Source organism: Hyperolius riggenbachi, chromosome 1 (assembly GCF_040937935.1).
Source record: "Hyperolius riggenbachi isolate aHypRig1 chromosome 1, aHypRig1.pri, whole genome shotgun sequence".
NCBI classification, from domain to species: domain Eukaryota; kingdom Metazoa; phylum Chordata; class Amphibia; order Anura; family Hyperoliidae; genus Hyperolius; species Hyperolius riggenbachi.
In genome coordinates, this window is record NC_090646.1 from 382,796,243 (window position 1) to 382,817,290 (window position 21,048).

The following is a 21,048-nucleotide window of genomic DNA, read 5'->3' on the forward strand; positions in this document are numbered from 1 at the left end:
GACCCTAAACATAAAGCCAGGGCAACAATGGAATGGTTTAAAACAAAACATATCCATGTGTTAGAATGGCCCAGTCAAAGTCCAGATCTAAATCCAATCGAGAATCTGTGGCAAGATCTGAAAACTGCTGTTCACAAACGCTGTCCATCTAATCTGACTGATCTGGAGCTGTTTTGCAGGGCCGGAGCTACCATATGAAAAAATGGGCAATTGCCCCAGGGCCCCAGAGCCTGTAGGGGCCCCCAAGGTGTCCCTCCCCATCTTAACTGTTGCTTCCCAGGGACTCTGCAGAGTCTGTTAAGTTGGGAGGTGATTGGGGGAGGGTCAGCAGCCAGCTCAGGGGCCCAGGAGGGAGATTTGGCTGCAACAAAGCACCTCTGACGCTTTTTGATCGGGGGTGTCTGTTGGGGGGCCCCCAGGCTGATCTTGCCCTAGGGCCCAATTGTTACTTGAACTGGCCCTGCTGTTTTGCATAGAAGAATGGGCAAAGATTTCAGTCTCTAGATGTGCAAAGCTGATAGAGACATACCCTAAAAGACTGGCAGCTGTAATTGCAGCAAAAGGTAGTTCTACAAAGTATTGACTCAGGGGGCTGAATAATTACGCACACCCCACTTTGCAGTTATTTATTTGTAAAAAAATGTTTAGAATCATGTATGATTTCCGTTCCACTTCTCACGTGTACACCACTTTGTATTGGTCTTTCATGTGGAATTCCAATAAAACTGATGCATGTTTGTGGCAGTGATGTGACAAAATGTGGAAAACTTCAAGGGGGCCGAATACTTTTGCAAGCCACTGTAGTCTTGTAATAACTGTCCCACAGAGGGACTCACAATTTAATCCCTACCATAGTCATATGTCCACCATAGCCTAGGGCCAATTTTTTTTTTTAGGGATGGAGCCAATTAATGTATCTGTATGTTTTGGGGATGTGGGAGGAATCTGGATTACCTGGAGGAAACCCATGCAAACATGGGGAGAGAATACAAGCTCAGTGCATTTACCACAAAGCACCATGTATATTGTTGTTTCGATTTTCCATCATTATGAAAACCACACGTAAGGTGACCTAACTGAGCACTTTCACTTGTTCCATAAACATGTGGACAAGATTGCACAAACACTGTTCAGTGCTGTGAGGGGGTTAGCAAAAAAAAAAAAATACTGTAATCTGGGTACTGTGTACATTAACATGTAAAAGGGATTTAAAAAAATTGACTGCTTAAAACAAAATTACCACAAGATGGCGAGCTTGGACAACAATTAGGTTATTGTCACTGCACTTGTAGAATCAAAAAGCAGGTCATACTGTGTGTAATACTCTTTATTTGCATTAACGGTAATACTCTTTATTTGCATTAACGGTATTTTCTTAATGGATTATCTCTCAGTAGTGATTCCTTCCTTCATATCCTGAGCATATGGGCTCAACTTTTAAAATGTTTACATGATGTAAGAACACATTCAGAAAGCAAGATGCTGCTTTGTAAGGAATTCTTTATGTACCAGGCTTTTAATATGTGCCTTTTTTTCTCCTCTCTCCTTGTTTACATCTTTGTATTAACAATGTATTCTAAAATTATGTTAAAGTTTGGAAATTGCATCTTTATGCTAAATTTCTGATAGTCTTGTCTGAAAGCCAGTCCTTCAAAAAACTGTTTTTGGAAATGAAGACTTATCAAATACAATCACCTACAGGTACAAAGCCACAGTATATATAGTACTACACACCCAATACTTTCCTGCTGTCTGATTCATTCCTGGTAGTAAGAGGTATAGTTCAACACTGTGCCTCTGAAGTAGGGTCATATTCTCATATACACTTATACAGTACATCGGTAGGATTTCTAAACATTTCTGAGACAAAAGAAAATCCTTGACAGACTGCATTTATTAAAGGACCACTATCATGAAATGTATAAAAAATAAAACTAAAAATTATTTATACCAAAAATAAAGCTGATAAAAGGGATAGTAAAAGGTTTAGGCATTAGTTAAAAAAGTAAATTACCCTGCTGTTTTCAAAGTCATGACAGCCTGCATGAGAGGGACTCTTACGGACGGAGTCCTTGTGAATGATCCGGCTCTGTGTGTATCCCTCTGTGCCCCCCTCTGTCTTCTTGTCCCACTATCTGTTCCCATCCCCCTCCTGCGCTCCCCGAGTCCAGTGTTTAAAGACAGAGTATAGCGCAGCAGAAGCTGTGCTCTAACCTCTCCTTTGGAGTCTGTTTTCTGCTCACTCCCTCCAGTGCTGGCACCTCGCTCTCCTTGTGTACATGCGGTAGGAGATGCTGGGCACTAGGGTGAGTGGCAAGTGGACAGGTGGAAGCGCAGCACTGGACTCCAATGGAGAGGTGAGAGCACAACTTCTGCTGCACTATACTCTGCATCTACACACTAAGCTGGGGTAGTGCAGGAAGGGGGTGTGCAATGAAATGCGACAGGATTGGTGGCTTGATTGTTTCTCAGGGACTCGCTGTACTATGCATCCACCTTATACCCAACATGGTTTATATTTTCAGGGGGGGAGATGACACAGGACATCTTGCCTGGTGTGACAAAAAGGATAGAAACTCCCCAGATCAAACAGGCCTTATAGAACAACCCAGAAAGGTGAGAAGACATTCTGTCCTTTTTAGTTTAGTAAGCATTTGAAACAATATGCAAAACAATATTTAAAACGTGTTGCAAAGGCCTAGAGATACAGAGAATATCAGGTCTCTTGCTGATACCACCAGTGGCCTACAAGTGAAAAGTCACTTTTTTCAGTAGTAAAGTTGATGTGGGACCACTTTGCTGAGATCCCCATGTAGCTTTTTTTTTTTTCTTTCTTTCACCTCTTCCTGTTCTGCTTATTGCACCCCTTCAGACCAATCTCACCTCTGTAGATCATTGTGCAAATCACATTAGAAGTAGCAGGGACTAGCAGGATGTGTGGACACATCTGGCTAAGCCTCTGCAACCGTGCAATGGAGTGATAAGGACATCATATGAGCATGGGGCGCACATCACAGGGAATAAGGAAGGAGAACAAAGCTGTAGCATCAGCAATGGCTATAAGTGGGTGGAAACAACAAGCAAAGTCGATTTTGCAGTTAAATAAACAACATAAGCACGAGGCTTTTAAAGAGGGCAGTTGAATGGAGAATGGTGCAAAAGTCACAATAACTTTATACTTTAGTAAAAGGATGTCAATTGCCTACAGAGGGGCCCACTGTTGGGACTTTTTACAGCCTAGATGAACATGTTTGTGGGCCAGATCTATCCAAGTCCTCCAATACAGGTGGGAAACTATAAGTTGCAGAACAGTTTTAGCATCTAGATTCCAGACTTTGCTTACCATGGGGCCATGCAGATGAGCTGTACCGAAATTGTTTCAAGAAACCTCCAAATCTGTCATGGTAGCCACCTTGTAGATATCTAGAGCCGACTAGGCTTAATCAAGGAGACCAGCTTTTACATTTGATAGTAGGTCAGATGTAGTACATTTAGAAAATCACCTAAATTAGCATGTCACCTTCTCAAATGATCTCCAAATAGTCTTATTCTAATATTGCATTGTGCATAAGTACTGGGAACAAAGCTAATCTATGCAGACAGTTCCATTTGTTTGTATATAAAACTGAGATATTACATTCATTAAACCTCAGTCGATTATGCATCGACCCTTAAAGTACAAAGATATCGACCAAAATTAGACCAGAACTGTACCAGAGTTGTCAGGGTTCTGTTGATCCCATCACTGGTATCAAGGGGGGAGCAGCCCCAAAGCATGGGGTCTAAGCGAGCACGGGTCTTCACCAGCACACCCCGCAAGGGATGATGGGCCGTTACCCCTAGTGGGTGGCGGACTACTTTGCTGCCTGGTGCTCAGGCACAAGGCGTGTTAAGCACAAGCTTACACTTGTGACACTCTGCCTATCGGACACACGGTCAGTGCACCAATATTTTACCTGGTTTTTATTATCAGCCTGCTTTCCTCGGCTATTCTCAAATCTCTAAACATACTACATCCACCTGCTGTCAACTATAAACTTTACATTTACAACCTCTCTTTTATCCTATCCGCAGCTTGCTTCTCATTCTACTTCTCAGGTTGTTTCTAAACATAAATCTAAATACCACCCTTTGCTTCACTCTCTTTGCCTCCTCCTCCTTGCTGCATTAGGCAGTTCACCAAACCCTGAACCCTCTCTTCTCCTACACCCCCCCCCCCCCTTCTCACTCCCCTCCGCTAATCACACTGCTAACAGCAAACCACAATCACCTCCCAACTGCCATAACCTTATTAATATTCCACTTCTCCCCCATCTCTCTCTGCTGCTCTCTGGAATGTGTGCTCAGTCTTATTAGCTCTCCTTTATCCATGATCTTTTCACTTCCAATGCCTTCATATTCTTTCGGCTCACTGAAACTTGACTCCCTCTAACACAGTCTAACCTGCCGCTCTCTCTTATGGGGGGATCCACTTTAGTCATACTCCTAGAAGTGGTGGTGGTGTGGGCCTATTCCTTTTCAGCATTAGAGAGATAATTTGTCTTTCTCATATTGCTTGAAATGGTGGTCTGCTTAATAATAAGGAACACCCTTTTTAGTAGTAGTTCTTTTAATTGGGCTCACCTGGCAAATCGGTTATTAGAGGTGCCCGAGATTAATTTCAGTGATCAAAAGAGCCCTGAGACACAATACCATCCATGAGTTTAACTGAAAAACAAATTATTTAAATACTATGTGCATAATAATTTGGAATGCAGTGTCCCTACCATTATAATGGGTGATTTTAATATTCCTGTTAGCACCAATAATTCTGTCGCCACCAAATTTCTTTCACTCACCTCTTACTATGGCGTGTCTCAGTGGTCCACTGCTCCAACTCACACTGATGGCCAAACGCTTGGCCTCATATTCACTCGTCTCTGTTCTATGAACGATTTTACTTATCTCTCTCTGACCATATCTTAAATTTTTTCTCTCTCCTCCTCTTTTACTACTATGCTTGCAAAAGTATGTTCACATATTCGCAGAAACTACAGCAACCTAGACATCCATTCTGTCTCTGATGCCCTGGCACCTCTTCTCACATAATCCTTCACTAACCCAGACTTGGCATCTACACGCTATCACAGCTAAATTACAAAATCGTGGATGCCTTCACCCCTCTTACCAATGTCTTTGTGTAAGTCAATAACTCTGGTTGATCCTTAAGTCAGAAAAAAAGGACTTTTACTCACCTGGGGCTTCCAATAGCCCCCTGCAGCTCTCTGGTGCCCTCGCCGTGTCCCTCCGATCCTCGTGTCCCCGCCGGCAGCCACTTCCTGTTTCACAGTCAGAAGCCGACAGGTTGGGAACGCGAGTGATTCTTCACGTTCCCAGCCACAATTGCGCCCTCTATGCTGCTATAGCATATCGCGTTCCTAGCCTGTCGGCTCCTGACGGGCCCTACACCCCTGTCCAGAGTCTGATATGCCTATATCTGAACCACTCAGACAGTGGAATTCTGTGATTCTCGCAGTTAATATCACATCAAGATCCCTAAGGGTCCTAATACTCTATAAAATGTGTCTAGATGTGATTCTGAACACCATAAGAATGACCCCAGACTCTCAAGTGCTAGAGGGAAAAGTGGGTTGTTCAGGACTGGAAAGAGAGGTTTGGATGGCGACATCATACATTTGCAATATCACACTGAGCCCCAAACAGACTATATACAGAATATATATATATATATTTCCCAATAAAGTTGGTCTATGCTCTTTGGCATGCCATACTGTAACTTAGGAAGATTGAGGATGGGCAGCTATTATATCAAAATATATCCACAAATGCATTTCACCTCTTTAGAAAAGGCAAACTGACGGGGCAGGTTGAACCACTTTTGAACCCCCATTTTTTATTTTGGGACAAAGCTTCTCTCTGTACTTGTAGTCTGGCCTTATTCTAAATGAATGTTAGCAGTTTCATCTGCATCATGCTCAAAAAATATGAAGGGACCCTAATAGACAAGGAACCAAATACAAAATTTTGGTTAGTAAAGTCATTTTGAGAGAGTTGATTTGGCCCAACAGCGACAGAGGTTAGTAGATAAGTGATATTTCGAATTGGTGTGTGGTAGTTATGCTGAAATAAAGAGTAGGAAGAACCAGTTCTATTGAAATGGGTAATTATTTTGCCTAAATTAGATTCCATGATTGCTGACTCAAGGTAACATTTATGACCCTGGTTTTATCAATGTTTATCTTTAAAGAGAAACTCCGACCAAGAATTGAACTTTATCCCAATCAGTAGCTGATACCCACTTTTACATGAAAAATATAATGATTTTCACAAACAGACCATCAGGGGGCGCTGTATGACTGATTTTGTGCTGAAACCCCTCCCACAAGAGGCTCTGGTACCGTACGGTACTCTGGGCAAACTGCCACAATGTAACAATGACACACACAGGAAATGGCTGTTTATAGCTGTCTGTTAAAGCCAGAACAGCTACATAATCTGCCCACAGTAACAATGTCACCATGTAATACATGTCAGAATGTGAATCTGGGAGAGGAAAGATTTTACAATGAGCAAACTCTGACTAAATCATGTATACATAATTATTGTAAAAATTAAGCACCTTTTTATATTAAATTATTTTCACTGGAGTTCCTCTTTAAGCCTGAGATTACTTGTTGAGTAGACATAAGCACGGTAAAAATCAATGGACACTTCCACGATTCCAGAGCGATCGCAGTCAGCGCTTTATAAGCACTGTACCACGATCACTCCAATATTGCCTCCAAAATGCTGCAAATAATGCATTTGCAATTGGCGCTAATCGCAAAACGCCCATGATCAGCTCCAAACGCGGCAGTGAGAACACTGCCATAGGGTTACATAGCACTAGCACTTTAGCGATTAGCGGACGCACCCGCTTATCGCGTAAGTGTGAATGGGCCCTTAATGTTTCTTGTTTCAACAGTTACTGCACATGCCGGCTTCTGCATTTATATGTGGGTAGTTTGAACAACAAATAAAACCACTGCCACTGGTGCACTGAAGGCTTAAAGGGAACCCAAAGTGAGAGGGATATGGAGGCTGCCATATTTATTTCATTTTAAACAAGTTACCTGGATGTCCCTTGATTTTGTGTCTCTAATACTTTAGCTTTAGACTCTGAACCAGCATGCAGATCAGACAGAGCAGGATCATCAACCAGGCAACTTAGGCAGGTGCTTGGGACTTAGTGGGTGTCGAGGGGCCCACCTGCCACCTTCTTTGACCTATCTCCACTTCAGCTTACCAAAAGTACCACAAGGGGGCTCCAAATTTACTATCTTGCCTATAGCTCCATTACATCTTAATCCATCTCTGAGATCAGGTGCTCTGACTTGATGAGATTGTTTCAGATGTGTGATTCAGACACTACTGATGCATGAAAGTTCATCAGGATTACATCTTACAGCCACCATATCACTACCACTTCTGCCACTACCACTCTGCTACCACAATTTAGTATGCTATCTCTGTGTCCACTGTTGAGACTGGTGGATTTGCTACCAAACCACTTCCTAGTAGTCTTTGTATTGTGGACATGAAATGTGTATTACTGAAACAGAACTTTTGATTACTCCCACTCTGAAAACACCCTTTAACCTCCTGAACGTTACGGTGCTCAGGAGGGTTTGCAGCCGAGGGTCCCCCAGTATAACTTTAAGAGATTGCATAGCTGTAATAGCTTCAGCTAGCACTAGGCTAGCTAGTAGTGGTTGCCGTCATCCCCCCCGATTACTTTTGATCCCCCCGATCGCCCGCTAAATACATTACCCAGCCTGGATCCAGCTATCGGCGCAGCCTCCCCGGACAGCTCTGCTCTTCTCTATGGGGAGGATCGCACATGACGTCGGCGACGTCCTGACGTCATGTGCAGACCCGATCCTCCCCATAAAGAGGACCGGAGGCGCTACACCTGCTATAGCTGAAATTCTGTCTTGTCCCCATGTTTATTGCCTGATGAAGCGGGCTGGGCCTGCGAAACGCGTTGCACTGTTTTGGGGTACTAGTTAATAAATGTGATTGCTACTATTCAGACAGTCTTTCGTGTCTGCTTTATGGAGGTAAGTCCACCGCTTCCTCCCAGCAAATTTTAATGTAAATGGCCTGGCTGTCCTGCCGATCATGTGCTTCTAATACTTTTAGCTATAGGCCCTGAATAAGCATGCAGATCAGGCAACTGGTATTGTTTAACTATCTGCCGACCGCTCCACGCCAATCGGCGCGAACGCAGCGGCAGCCCCAGGACCACTCCGTGCCGATTTGTGTGAATGGCTTTTAATTTCCGATGCACGCGCATCTCCGCTTGGAAGCTCCGTCTTCAGTCTCCCAGCGGCGATCACTAAACCGCCGTCTAATAACCCTGTACCGTGCTGCGATCTAAGGCACACGGCTGTCCCCTCTGTAGGCAGGGAAGTGATCGGCTGTCATAGGCTGAAGCCTATAACAGCCCGATAACGCTGATTGGCTGACGAGGGGAGAAAGTGAGGGTGGGATATAAAATAAATTTAAAAAAATGCTTACATTTATTCAAAAATTAACTGGGGAGCGATCAGACCCCACCAACAGAGAGCTCTGCTGGTTGGGAGAAGGAGGGAGGGGGAAATCACTTGTGTGCCAAGTTGTGTGGCCCTGCAGCTAGGCCTTAAAGAGACTCTGAAGCGAGTCTAAATTTACTTTTTTAACAGGCAGTCATGTAAATCAGTATAACCACTGCTAAAACGCCGAACGCTGCTATCCTGCGGCAAAACGAGGGGTCTTTACCCCCCAAATCACCCCAGCAAAATCCACGACTTTCTTGGTCGTGGATTTTGCTGTTCATAGAGGCAGAGCTATGAGCTGTAGCTCTGCCTCCATGCGCGTCAATAGCCGCACGGATCTCGTCCCCTCCCCCTCACCTCTCTCTGTGAAGGCAGATAGAGACGGCCGGGGAGAGGCGGGGATTGACGCGCTACAGGGCTTAACTCTGCCTGTTCAGGAATCGCTCCCCGGAGCCTACAGAGGGGATTTGGTGAGTAAAGACCCCTCATTTTGCCGCGGGATAGCACCGGTTTAGCAGGGATTATACTGATTAACATGACTGCCTGTTAAAAAAAGTACATTTAGACTTGCTTCAGAGTCTCTTTAAAGAGAAACTCCAACCAAGAATTGAACTTTATCCCAATCAGTAGCTGATACCCCCTTTTACATGAAAAATGTATTGATTTTCACAAACAGACCATCAGGGGGCTCTGTATGACTGATTTTGTGCTGAAACCCCTCCCACAAGAAGCTCTGGGACCGCGGTACTTTTGGCAGTTTGTTACAATGTAACAAGGTTCACAGACAGGAATTAGCTGTTTACAGCTGTCTCTAACAGCCAAAACAGCTAGCAGCAGCTACATAACCTGCCCACAGTAAAAATGTCACCATGTAATAAATGTCAGAATGTAAATCAGGGAGAGGAAAGATTTTACAATGGGCAAACACTGACTAAATCATTTATACATAATTATTGTAAAAATGAAGCACTTTTTTTATTGCATTATTTTCACTGGACTTCCTCTTTAAAGGGAACCTAAACTGAGAGGGATATGGATTTTTCCTTTTAAAATAATACCAGTTGCCTGAATCGCCTGCTGATCCTGTGTCTCTAATACGTTTAGCCACAGCCCCTGAACAAGCATGCAGATCAGGTGCTCTGACTGAAGTCACACTTGATTAGCTGCGTGCTTGTTTCAGGGTGTGATTCAGCCACTATTGCAGCCACAGAGATCAGCTGGACTGCCAGGCAACTGGTATTGTTTAACAGGAAACATCCATATCACTCTCAGTTAAGGTTCCCTTTAAGGGGCCCATACACTGGTCAATTTCAGCCATCGATCGATTCTACAGAATCGATCGATCAGAAATCAATTCTATCAAACTCCCCATTCGATCACTTTGCGTCTGATTTTCGATCGTTTTGATCTATCGGACAGGATGGAAAATCTGGGTCGATCTGCTGCTGGCAGCAGATCGATGGCCAATATAGTTGCATTAGATCTAATGGTCCAGTAATGCATTTAGATTGATTTCCAATAGATTTAATTCTGAAATCAGATAGATTCCTGTCAGATTGGACTTGACAGTCATCTGCCAGAAATCTATCTGATGGTCGAATCTGCTGCAAATCTATAAGTGTATGGCCACCTTTAAAGCTGCAGTGGCCCAATTAGTAAAAAATGGCCTTGACACTAGGGGGGTTAAACACCGCGGTCCTCAAGTGGTTAAAAGGAAATAAATATGGCAGCCACCATATGCTTCTCACCTGAGTACTTTAATTTATCGGAAGCAGCATCTCTGCAATATTCTTCAGTACTCAGCATTACTAATCTTTACAGGACACTAAAATGTTCATTATTTCCCCTCCCAACTATGAAAGCAGAAAGATACAATTTCCTTTGTGGTGGTGTTATGGCTAAAACACCGTTTAAAATGTGTATCCTGTACATACAATGCAGATGTGGTATGCAGCTATTTTACATGTGTCCATGATAGCAGTAACATGACTATGCTGAAGTATCTTGTTACCATGGGGCATGTAAACACTGTGCAATTTGTAAGAGCTGTCAAGAAATATCATCTTGTGAGAGAGCTGTAGGATTACTTGAATTGGCAGTGAGCATTACCTGGCATCATCTGGCAATCAGTAACTACATGACATGGTCAATGCCAAGAAGAGATGAGATAATGATATGTGTGTGATCACTTGGATAGCAATCTTTGTGCATGAATAATTTTTTTTATAGGAAAAAGGGATACATTCCTAGTAAGCAGTATTTAGGTTACTTTACACCTATTTTTTTCTGCATGATTATAATTCTTCACTAATGAAATTCTATATATATTATATATGCTCTAAAACTATCTTTAAGCCTAGCTTGAAAGAGTACCAAGATTGAAAAATGTTAAACGTGTAATGTAGTGCTCTATGATCATGCTGCCAGAATTGGCGGTTGGTGGGGTTACTATTTCACCAGCTTGTCCACAAATCTTAGCCATGTAAAGCTTCACTCCCCCTTGGCAAAACCGCTATGGCCGTTTTTCGAAAGTGTTCAAAAGCACTGTGTTCATCCCCACCTACATTACCATGGCCTGCCCCGGGTCGGCATCTGCAGCCTTATTGGTTGCTGCCAAGCTGGGGGCAGGCGAGTTATTAACCCTACCACCACAGCATTAACCAAAAGCCTTTACAGGCTCTGCCCCATTGTTACACGGTAAGCATGCTTACAAGGCCGTCCCCTGGGCAGCACTAGGTTCCTCCATTCATTGCCTCACCCATCTGATCACCACCTACAGTAGACACCTGGAATCAGCAAAACTGGTCCTAAAAAACACCAAGATCCAACTTCAAGCCTGTCTTGACTGCACACACTGAAGGGCTCTGGAAGCGCCAAATGTAGATGAATGGGCAGACAATGGGCTTTATTAACAAAACTTCTCATAAATATCTTATTTATCACCTAATTTATAAAAATAACCTTTCAGCACATTACAAGCAAAATGATCATTTAAAGAACTTGATTCACTAAGACAAATAGCATGCCTTATCAAAGTTAGCATGCCTTATCTAAGTTAACACGCCTTATCAGAGTAGCATAGCAAGCGCTAAGAACCCGCAGGGGCTCAGGGCAGGACGAGTGGAGCTCTCGTCATTGCCAATTAGCAGGCATAAGTTTGCTATGCTACTCTGATTAGGTGTGTTAACTTTGATAAGGCGTGCTTACTTTGATAAGGCATGCTATTTGTCTTAGTTAAAGGGACTCCGAGCAGTGCAGAAACTATGGAAATATGCACATCATTTTAAAGCTCTCTTTCTCCTCTTTCCAATGATATATAAACCACCACCCTACGTCTTTTAGTTTTCGCTATTTTCGCGATTGAAATTGCCGCGACCGCCATTTCGATCGCGAAAATAGAGAAAACTAAAAGGTGTAGGGCAACGATTTAGGTGTCGTCAGAAAGAGGAGAAAGAGAGCTTTAAAATGATATCCATCAAGCCATAGTTATATTGTATTACACAGGACGACACTTTCCCCAGTGTCAGCAGCTCCATTCTGCTGAATGCAGCTGCTGACTTTGACAAAAAGTCGCCCTGTGTAATACAATATAACTATGGCTTGATGGATATCATTTTAAAGCTCTCTTTCTCCTCTTTCTGACGACACCTACATCGTTACCCTACGCCTTTTAGTTTTCTCTATTTTCGCGATCGAAATCGCGGCCTCGGCAATTTCAATCGCGAAAATAGCGAAAACTAAAAGGCGTAGGGTGGCGGTTTATATATCATTGGAAAGAGGAGAAAGAGAGCTTTAAAATGATGTGCATCTTTCCATAGTTTCTGCACTGCTCGGAGTCCCTTTAATCAAGCACAAAGTAAGTTGTTACTGATTAACATCATTTCATTATTAATTTTCTTTCCTTAATTATATTTTATTTTTTGCTCTTTGGGAGTTTAAAAAAGTAACATAAATAAGGTGTAAACAGAAGAAAGCAGGTGAAAAAGCTTTGTGAATCATGCCCAATCTCACCTCCTACATCAGCTTCTGTGAAGACTCCTGCATTCCAACCAAGTTCTTCAAAGTCTATCCAAACAACAAACTGTGGTTCAATAACAAGCTATGGCAACTGTGGAGGAACAAAGAAGGCATGCACAAGTCTTGCACCCAGGAGAACACAAGGAAAGGAAAAAACACCCTGAATCGTAAACTGAGAGCTACCAAAAAGGTGTACGTAGATAGGATGAGACACAACCTCTGCTCGAAAGACCCACGGGCTGTCTGTAAAGGACTCAATGCTGCTGCAAACAACAAGTCCCCCCCTCAACATGCAACACCAAGTGTTGAGCTAGCTAAGGAGCTCAACAACTTCTACTGCAGGTTTGAAGACCAGGTGGCCCTTGTGGGATACTCAACACCATCCGCTTCCCCCTACCTTCAATGGAAAGGGTCCAAGCCCACCCCCTCTGGCAGTGCTTGAGGCCAGAGTTCTGTGCCACCTGTCAATGCTGAATGCTAGGAAGCCTTCAGGCCCTGACAGTGTGTCACCAGCCTGCCTGGAAATCTGCTCATGGCAGCTAACTTCCATCCTCTCCCCCATCTCTGCCAAGTCCGTATGTGAAGGCAAAGTACCCATGTGCTTCAAGAATCCCACCATCATCCCTGTCCTTAATCACTTCCCCACTTCTTCCATGTGTCTATATGTCCCTTAAAGAGACTCTGTAACAACATTTTCAGCCTTATTTCTTCTATTCTATAAGTTCCTATACCTGTTCTAATGTGGCCTGTGTTACTGCAGCCTTTCCTAGTTGCACAGTGGCTGTATTATCTCTGTTATATAATCTAATCTTCTTTCCTCTGACGGCTTTGTCAGGCTCAGGCACTCAGGCAGGAATCTGCTGCTCTGCTTGTAATAGGATAGAAGCTATACACACCCTCTCCACGCCCCCTGCAGGCTCTGTATGAGTCACAGACTAAGCTCCTCTCAGCCTATCACATGCCATGTCCTTTGTTTGTAAACACTGCCTAAAACTGGCAATTACAAGCCAGGATTGCAGCAGGGAGTGGCAGAAACAGCACAGAGGGGCCCAGGAGAACATAATGAATAGAATGGTATGCTTTTTATTGCAAGAATTTTAGAGTACAGATTCTCTTTAACCACTTGAGGACCTAGGGCTTTCTACCCCTTAAGGACCGGCCACTTTTTTTTCCATTCAGACCACTGCAGCTTTCACGGTTTATTGCTCGCTCATACAACCTACCACCTAAATGAATTTTGGCTCCTTTTCTTGTCACTAATAAAGCTTTCTTTTGGTGCTATTTGATTGCTCCTGCGATTTTTACTTTTTATTTTATTCATCAAAAAAGACATGAATTTTGGCAAAAAAATGATTTTTTTAACTTTCTGTGCTGACATTTTTCAAATAAAGTAAAATGTCTGTATACATGCAGCGCGAAAAATGTGGACAAACATGTTTTTGATAAAAAAAAAACCCATTCAGTGTATATTTATTGGTTTGGGTAAAAGTTATAGCGTTTACAAACTATGGTGCAAAAAGTGAATTTTCTCATTTTCAAGCATCTATGACTTTTCTGACCCCCTGTCATGTTTCATGAGGGGCTAGAATTCCAGGATAGTATAAATACCCCCCAAATTACCCCATTTTGGAGAGAAGACATCCCAAAGTATTCACTGAGAGGCATAGTGAGTTCATAGAAGATATCATTTTTTGTCACAAGTAAGTGGAAAATGACACTTTGTGAGAGAGAAAAAAAAAGTTTCCATTTCTTCTAACTTGCGACAAAAAAAAAATGAAATCTGCCACGGACTCACCATGCCCCTCTCTGAATACCTTGAAGGGTCTACTTTCCAAAATGGGGTCATTTGTGGGGTGTGTTTACTGTCCTGACATTTTGGGGGGTGCTAAATTGTAAGCACCCCTGTAAAGCCTAAAGGTGCTCATTGGACTTTGGACCCCTTAGCGGAGTTAGGCTGCAAAAAAGTGCCACACGTGGTATTGCCGTACTCAGGAGAAGTAGTATAATGTGTTTTGGGGTGTATTTTTACACATACCCATGCTGGGTGGGAGAAATATCTCTGTAAATGACAATTTGTTAATTTTTTTTACACACAATTGTCCATTTACAGAGATCTTTCTCCCACTCAGCATGGGTATGTGTAAAAATACACCACAAAACACATTATACTACTTCTCCTGAGTACGGCGATACCACATGTGTGGCACTTTTTTGCACCCTAACTGCGCTAAAGGGCCCAAAGTCCAATGAGTACCTTTAGGATTTCACAGGTCATTTTGAGAAATTTCGTTTCAAGACTACTCCTCACGGTTTAGGGCCCCTAAAATGCCAGGGCAGTATAGGAACCCCACAAATGACCCCATTTTAGAAAGAAGACACCCCAAGGTATTCCGTTAGGAGTATGGTGAGTTCATAGAAGATTTTATTTTTTGTCAAAAGTTAGCGGAAAATGACACTTTGTGAATAAACACAATTAAAATCAATTTCCGCTAACTTGTGACAAAAAATAAAATCTTCTATGAACTCGCCATACTACTAATGGAATACCTTGGGGTGTCTTCTTTCTAAAATGGGGTCATTTGTGGGGTTCCTATACTGCCCTGGCATTTTAGGGGCCCTAAACCGTGAGGAGTAGTCTTGAAACGAAATTTCTCAAAATGACCTGTGAAATCCTAAAGGTACTCATTGGACTTTGGGCCCTTTAGCGCAGTTAGGGTGCAAAAAAGTGCCACACATGTGGTATCGCCATACTCGGGAGAAGTAGTAAAATGCGTTTGGGGTGTATTTTTACACATACCCATGCTGGGGGGGAGAAATACCTCTGTAAATGGACAATTGTGTGTAAAAAAATCAAAAGATTGTCATTTACAGAAGTATTTCTCCCACCCAGCATGGGTATGTGTAAAAATACACCCCAAAACACATTATACTACTTCTCCCGAGTACGGCGATACCACATGTGTGGCACTTTTTTGCACCCTAACTGCACTAAGGGGCCCAAAGTCCAATGAGTACCTTTAGGATTTCACAGGTCATTTTTGTTTCAAGACTACTCCTCACGGTTTAGGGCCCCTAAAATGCCAGGGCAGTATAGGAACCCCACTAATGACCCCATTTTAGAAAGAAGACACCCCAAGGTATTCCGTTAGGAGTATGGTGAGTTCATAGAAGTTTTTATTTTTTTGTCACAAGTTAGCGGAAATTGATTTTAATTGTTTTTTTTCACAAAGTGTCATTTTCCGCTAACTTGTGACAAAAAATAAAATCTTCTATGAACTCACCATACTCCATACGGAATACCTTTGGGTGTCTTCTTTCTAGAATGGGGTCATTTGTGGGGTTCCTATACTGCCCTGGCATTTTAGGGGCCCTAAACCGTGAGGAGTAGTCTTGAAACCAAATGTCGCAAAATGACCTGCGAAATCCTAAAGGTACTCATTGGACTTTGGGCCCCTTAGCGTACTTAGGGTGTAAAAAAAAGTGCCACACATGTGGTACCTCCGTACTCAGGAGAAGTAGTATAATGCGTTTTGGGGTGTATTTTTACACATACCCATGCTAAGTGGGAGAAATATCTCTGTAAATGACAATTGTTTGATTTTTTTTACACACAATTGTCCATTTACATAGAAATTTCTCCCACCCAGCATGGGTATGTGTAAAAATACACCCCAAAACACATTATACTACTTTTCCTGAGTACAGCGGTACCACATGTGTGACACTTTTTTGCAGCCTAGGTGCGCTAAGGGGCCCAACGTCCTATTCACAGGTCATTTTGAGGCATTTGTTTTCTAGACTACTCCTCGCGGTTTAGGGCCCCTAAAATGCAAGGGCAGTATAGGAACCCCACAAGTGACCCCATTTTAGAAAGAAGACACCCCAAGGTATTCCGTTAGGTGTATGGCGAGTTCATAGAAGATTTTATTTTTTGTCACAAGTTAGTGAAAAATGACACTTTGTGAAAAAAAAACAATAAAAATCAATTTCCGCTAACTTTTGACAAAAAATAAAATCTTCTATGAACTCGTCATACACCTAACAGAATACCTTGGGGTGTCTTTTTTTCTAAAATGGGGTCACTTGTGGGGTTCCTATACCGCCCTGGCATTTTACAGGCCCAAAACCGTGAGTAGTCTGGAAACCAAATGTCTCAAAATGACTGTTCAGGGGTATAAGCATCTGCAAATTTTGATGACAGGTGGTCTATGAGGGGGCGAATTTTGTGGAACCGGTAATAAGCAGGGTGGCCTTTTAGATGACAGGTTGTATTGGGCCTGATCTGATGGATAGGAGTGCTAGGGGGGTGACAGGAGGTGATTGATGGGTGTCTCAGGGGGTGGTTAGAGGGGAAAATAGATGCAATCAATGCACTGGGGAGGTGATCGGAAGGGGGTCTGAGGGGGATCTGAGGGTTTGGCCGAGTGATCAGGAGCCCACACGGGGCAAATTGGGGCCTGATCTGATGGGTAGGTGTGCTAGGGGGTGACAGGAGGTGATTGATGGGTGTCTCAAGGTGTGATTAGAGGGGGGAATAGATGCAAGCAATGCACTGGCGAGGTGATCAGGGCTGGGGGCTGGGGTCTGAGGGCATTCTGAGGGTGTGGGCGGGTGATTGAGTGGCCTAGGGGCAGATAGGGGTCTAATCTGATAGGTAGCAGTGACAGGGGGTGATTGATGGGTAATTAGTGGGTGTTTAGGGTAGAGAACAGATGTAAACACTGCACTTGGGAGGTGATCGGACGTCGGATCTGCGGGCGATCTATTGGTGTGGGTGGGTGATCAGATTGCCCGCAAGGGGCAGGTTAGGGGCTGATTGATGGGTGGCAGTGACAGCGGGTGATTGATGGGCGGCAGTGACAGGGGGTGATTGATGGGTGGCAGTGACAGGGGGTGATTGATGGGTGGCAGTGACAGGGGGTGATTGATAGGTGATTGACAGGTAATCAGTGGGTTATTACAGGGGAGAACAGATGTAAATATTGCACTGGCGAATTGATAAGGGGGGGTCTGAGGGCAATCTGAGCGTGTAGGCGGGCGATTGGGTGCCCGCAAGGGGCAGATTAGGGTCTGATCTGATGGGTAACAGTGACAGGTGGTGACAGGGGGTGATTGATGGGTAATTAGTGGGTGTTTAGGGTAGAGAACAGATGTAAACACTGCGCTTGGGTGGTGATCTGATGTCGGATCTGCGGGCGATCTATTGGTGTGGGTGGGTGATCAGTTTGCCCGCAAGGGGCAGGTTAGGGGCTGATTGTTGGGTGGCAGTGACAGGGGGTGATTGATGGGTGATAGGTGATTGGCAGGTGATTGACAGGTGATCAGTGGGTTATTACAGGGAAGGCCAGATGTAATTAATGCACTGGCGAATTTATAAGGGGGGGGGGGGGGTCTGAGGGCAATCTGAGCGTGTGGGCGGGTGATTGGGTGCCCGCAAGGGGCAGATTAGGGTCTGATCTGATAGGTAACAGTGACGGTTGGTGATAGGGGGTGATTGATGGGTGATTGATGGGTAATTAGTGGGTGTTTAGAGAAGATAACAGATGTAAACAATACATTTGGGAGGTAATCTGACGGCGGGTTTGCGGGCGATCTAATGGTGTGGGTGGGTGATCAGATTGCCCGCAAGGGGCAGGTTAGGGGCTGATTGATGGGTGGCAGTGACAGGGGGTGATTGATGGGTGATAGGTGATTGGCAGGTGATTGAAAGGTGATCAGTGGGTTATTACAGGGAAGAACAGATGTAATTAATGCACTGGTGAATTGATAAGGGGGGGTCAGAGGGCAATCTGAGCGTGTGGGCGGGTGATTGGGTGCCCGCAAGGGGCAGATTAGGGTCTGATCTGATAGGTAAAAGTGACAGGTGGTGATAGGGGGTGATTGATGGGTAATTAGTGGGTGTTTAGAGGAGAGAATAGATGTAAACAATGGATTTGGGAGGTGATCTGATGTCGAATCTGCGGGCGATCTATTGGTGTGGGGGGGTGATCAGATTGCCCGCAAGGGGCAGGTTAGGGGCTGATTGATGGGTGGCAGTGACAGGGGGTGATTGACGGGTGATTGACAGGTGATGGACAGGTGATTGACAGGTGATCAGGGGGGATAGATGCATACAGTACATGGGGGGGGGGTCTAGGGGGGGGGGGGGTCTGGGGAGAATCTGAGGGGTGGAGGGGTGATCAGGAGGGAGCGGGGGGCAGGGGGGGGATTAAAAAAAAATAGCGTTGACAGATAGTGACAGGGAGTGATTGATGGGTGATTAGGGGGGTGATTGGGTGCAAACAGGGGTCTGGGGGGTGGGCAGGGGGGGGTCTGATGGGTGCTGTGGGCGATCTGGGGCGGGGGGGGGGGGGAAATCAGTGTGCTTGGTGCAGACTAGGGTGGCTGCAGCCTGCCCTGGTGGTCCCTCGGACATTGGGACCACCAGGGCAGGAGGCAGCCTGTATAATACACTTTGTAAACATTACAAAGTGTATTATACACTTTGTATGCAGCGATCGTCGGGTTAACATCCCGCCGGCGCTTCCGTATGGCCGGCGGGATGTTGCGGCGGGTGAGCGGCGCCAGGCGGAGGCGGAGGATCGCGTCACGGAGGATCGCGATCGCTCCGCCCATGCCCATACAAGGACCGCCGCCAATTGTCAATACGGCGGTCCTTGCGGCGTCCACTTCCCGGCCGCCAATTGTATATACGGCGGTCGGGAAGTGGTTAAACCTTCACTAGTACAACAGGGGTGTAGTTATGCATATTTGTTTATATACAGTACACATCCGCTTGCAGTTGCAAGCTCACTTCCATTTGTTTCTGTCGCCATCCCACCAGTCCATAATCGGTAAATTCTTAGCATTCTTCTCTCCAATCTCCTTAGTTTTTCAGCGAGTAGGCCCGCAATGATATGCACTACAAGTGAAAGTAGCCTTTACTGCACTCCACACACTACCAGGAGCATCATCACTAACAAGGGAAGAGATGCCTGAAACTGTGTACAGTCCCATGGGTGAACTGTGACAATACTTTTATCAAATCAAATCAAAAATGGCTTTATTGGCATGACCAAGCTTCAATACAGGCATTGCAAATGCCAAAGCAGGGGGAATGAGGGACATGGGATGGGGTGGGGGTGCAGTGAGTTAGCAGTTCGTGGACATTTGGGGGGGGGTGGAGTTTACAGTTCATTTATGCTCCTCTCAGTCTGTGGCATGCTGTGACATAGTGTGCAGCGATTGTCACTGTGTATTTCTCTTCTCCTAGTAGAATGCAGTGTTTTCTCTCATCCTCTAATGTGTGAAAGTCTGGAAATAGTTCCATGAGTTTCTTAAAGAAGGTTTCCCTGGTTGCGGTATATTTGGGGCAGTGCAGCAGGAAGTGATTTTCGTCTTCCAGGGTCTTCTGCTCACAGTGTTTGCATAGTCTCTCCTCCCTGGGTTTGTATGTCTGTCTGGGTCTTCCAGACTCTATTTCAAGGTTGTGAGCACTCAGTCTGTAGACACTCAGGATTTTCCTCTCTTGAGGGTTTTGGAGCTTTTCCAGGTATGGGGCTATTTTATATTCTCTCTGTAGGGACTGGTATATGGTTAGCTTTTGTGACTGTTTTATTTCATTCCTCCATTTATCTACATAGCCCTCTTTGCTCTTGGCTGTGGTGTGCTTTATCTGGGCTCTTGATTGGACTTGTGGATCTGAGTTTGGAGGGAGCAGAGAGTTGACAACTTCTTTCAGGGCACATGGCTTTTCTTGGGCTTCATTGTGCAGCATGGCTTTGTAGTGGGGCGAGTCGGGCCTGCTGCTCTGTAGATGGGCCCAGTAGGACAACACTCTCTTCTGTATCTCAAGCAGTAGTGGGAATCTACCCAGCTCGGCAGGCATTGTTTGAGGTACTCCGATGGACCTGGAGGAGGTGTTTGCAGAATTCCAGGTGGAATATTTCTGGGGGGCTAGATTCCCATTTTGATTGATCTGGGTAGGTGGTGGGGCCCATACTTCACTTCCATAGAGTAGGATTGGGGTGAGGACACTGTCAAAGACTTTCAGCCAGACCTTCACTGCTGGTTTGAGGTGGTACAGTTCTTTCCTGATGGCATAGAACGTTCTGCAAGCTTTGGCTTTCAGGGCCTCTATGGCTGATTTAAAAGTGCAAAGTGGAAATTGTAATGCTACATCCTCTTTTTGTTTAACGTGTCTAAATGGTAGTTTGCTTCAATATAATCTTCGATGTAGACTCTAAGCAACATACTGCGTGTAGCGGTGATGTGTTTGCTTGTTTGTGCTGCTCTGAGTGTGTAGTCAGTGTGAGTCCCATTGCCATTTTTAAATGTTTGTTTATATGTGATTTCCGATGTTTTTATAATAAAAATATGATATTTTATTGATATAATGGTATGTTGGTATTGCTTAGAGCATACACTTCCTATTCGCCTTCTCCTGTGTTTTTGTATTTACTACTTTCAACATTTA

General features: G+C 44.4%; 1 protein-coding gene across 2 annotated transcripts in view; it reads left to right on the forward strand.

Annotated features, from left to right (window-relative positions):
* The window catches only part of CNTLN (centlein), a 540,427-nt gene that overhangs the window by 452,189 nt on the left and 67,190 nt on the right, over positions 1-21,048 (forward strand). Inside the window, exon 28 of one of the 2 annotated variants that reach the window (XR_011020538.1) lies at positions 2,526-2,609. Coding sequence is in view for 1 of the 2 variants with exons in the window: in XM_068234381.1 (XP_068090482.1) it covers positions 2,526-2,616 (91 nt within the window). In the remaining variant the exon portion in view is untranslated. Of the gene's footprint in view, positions 1-2,525; positions 2,617-21,048 lie in introns of those variants that run through there. The other variant, XM_068234381.1, reaches the window with a different exon arrangement.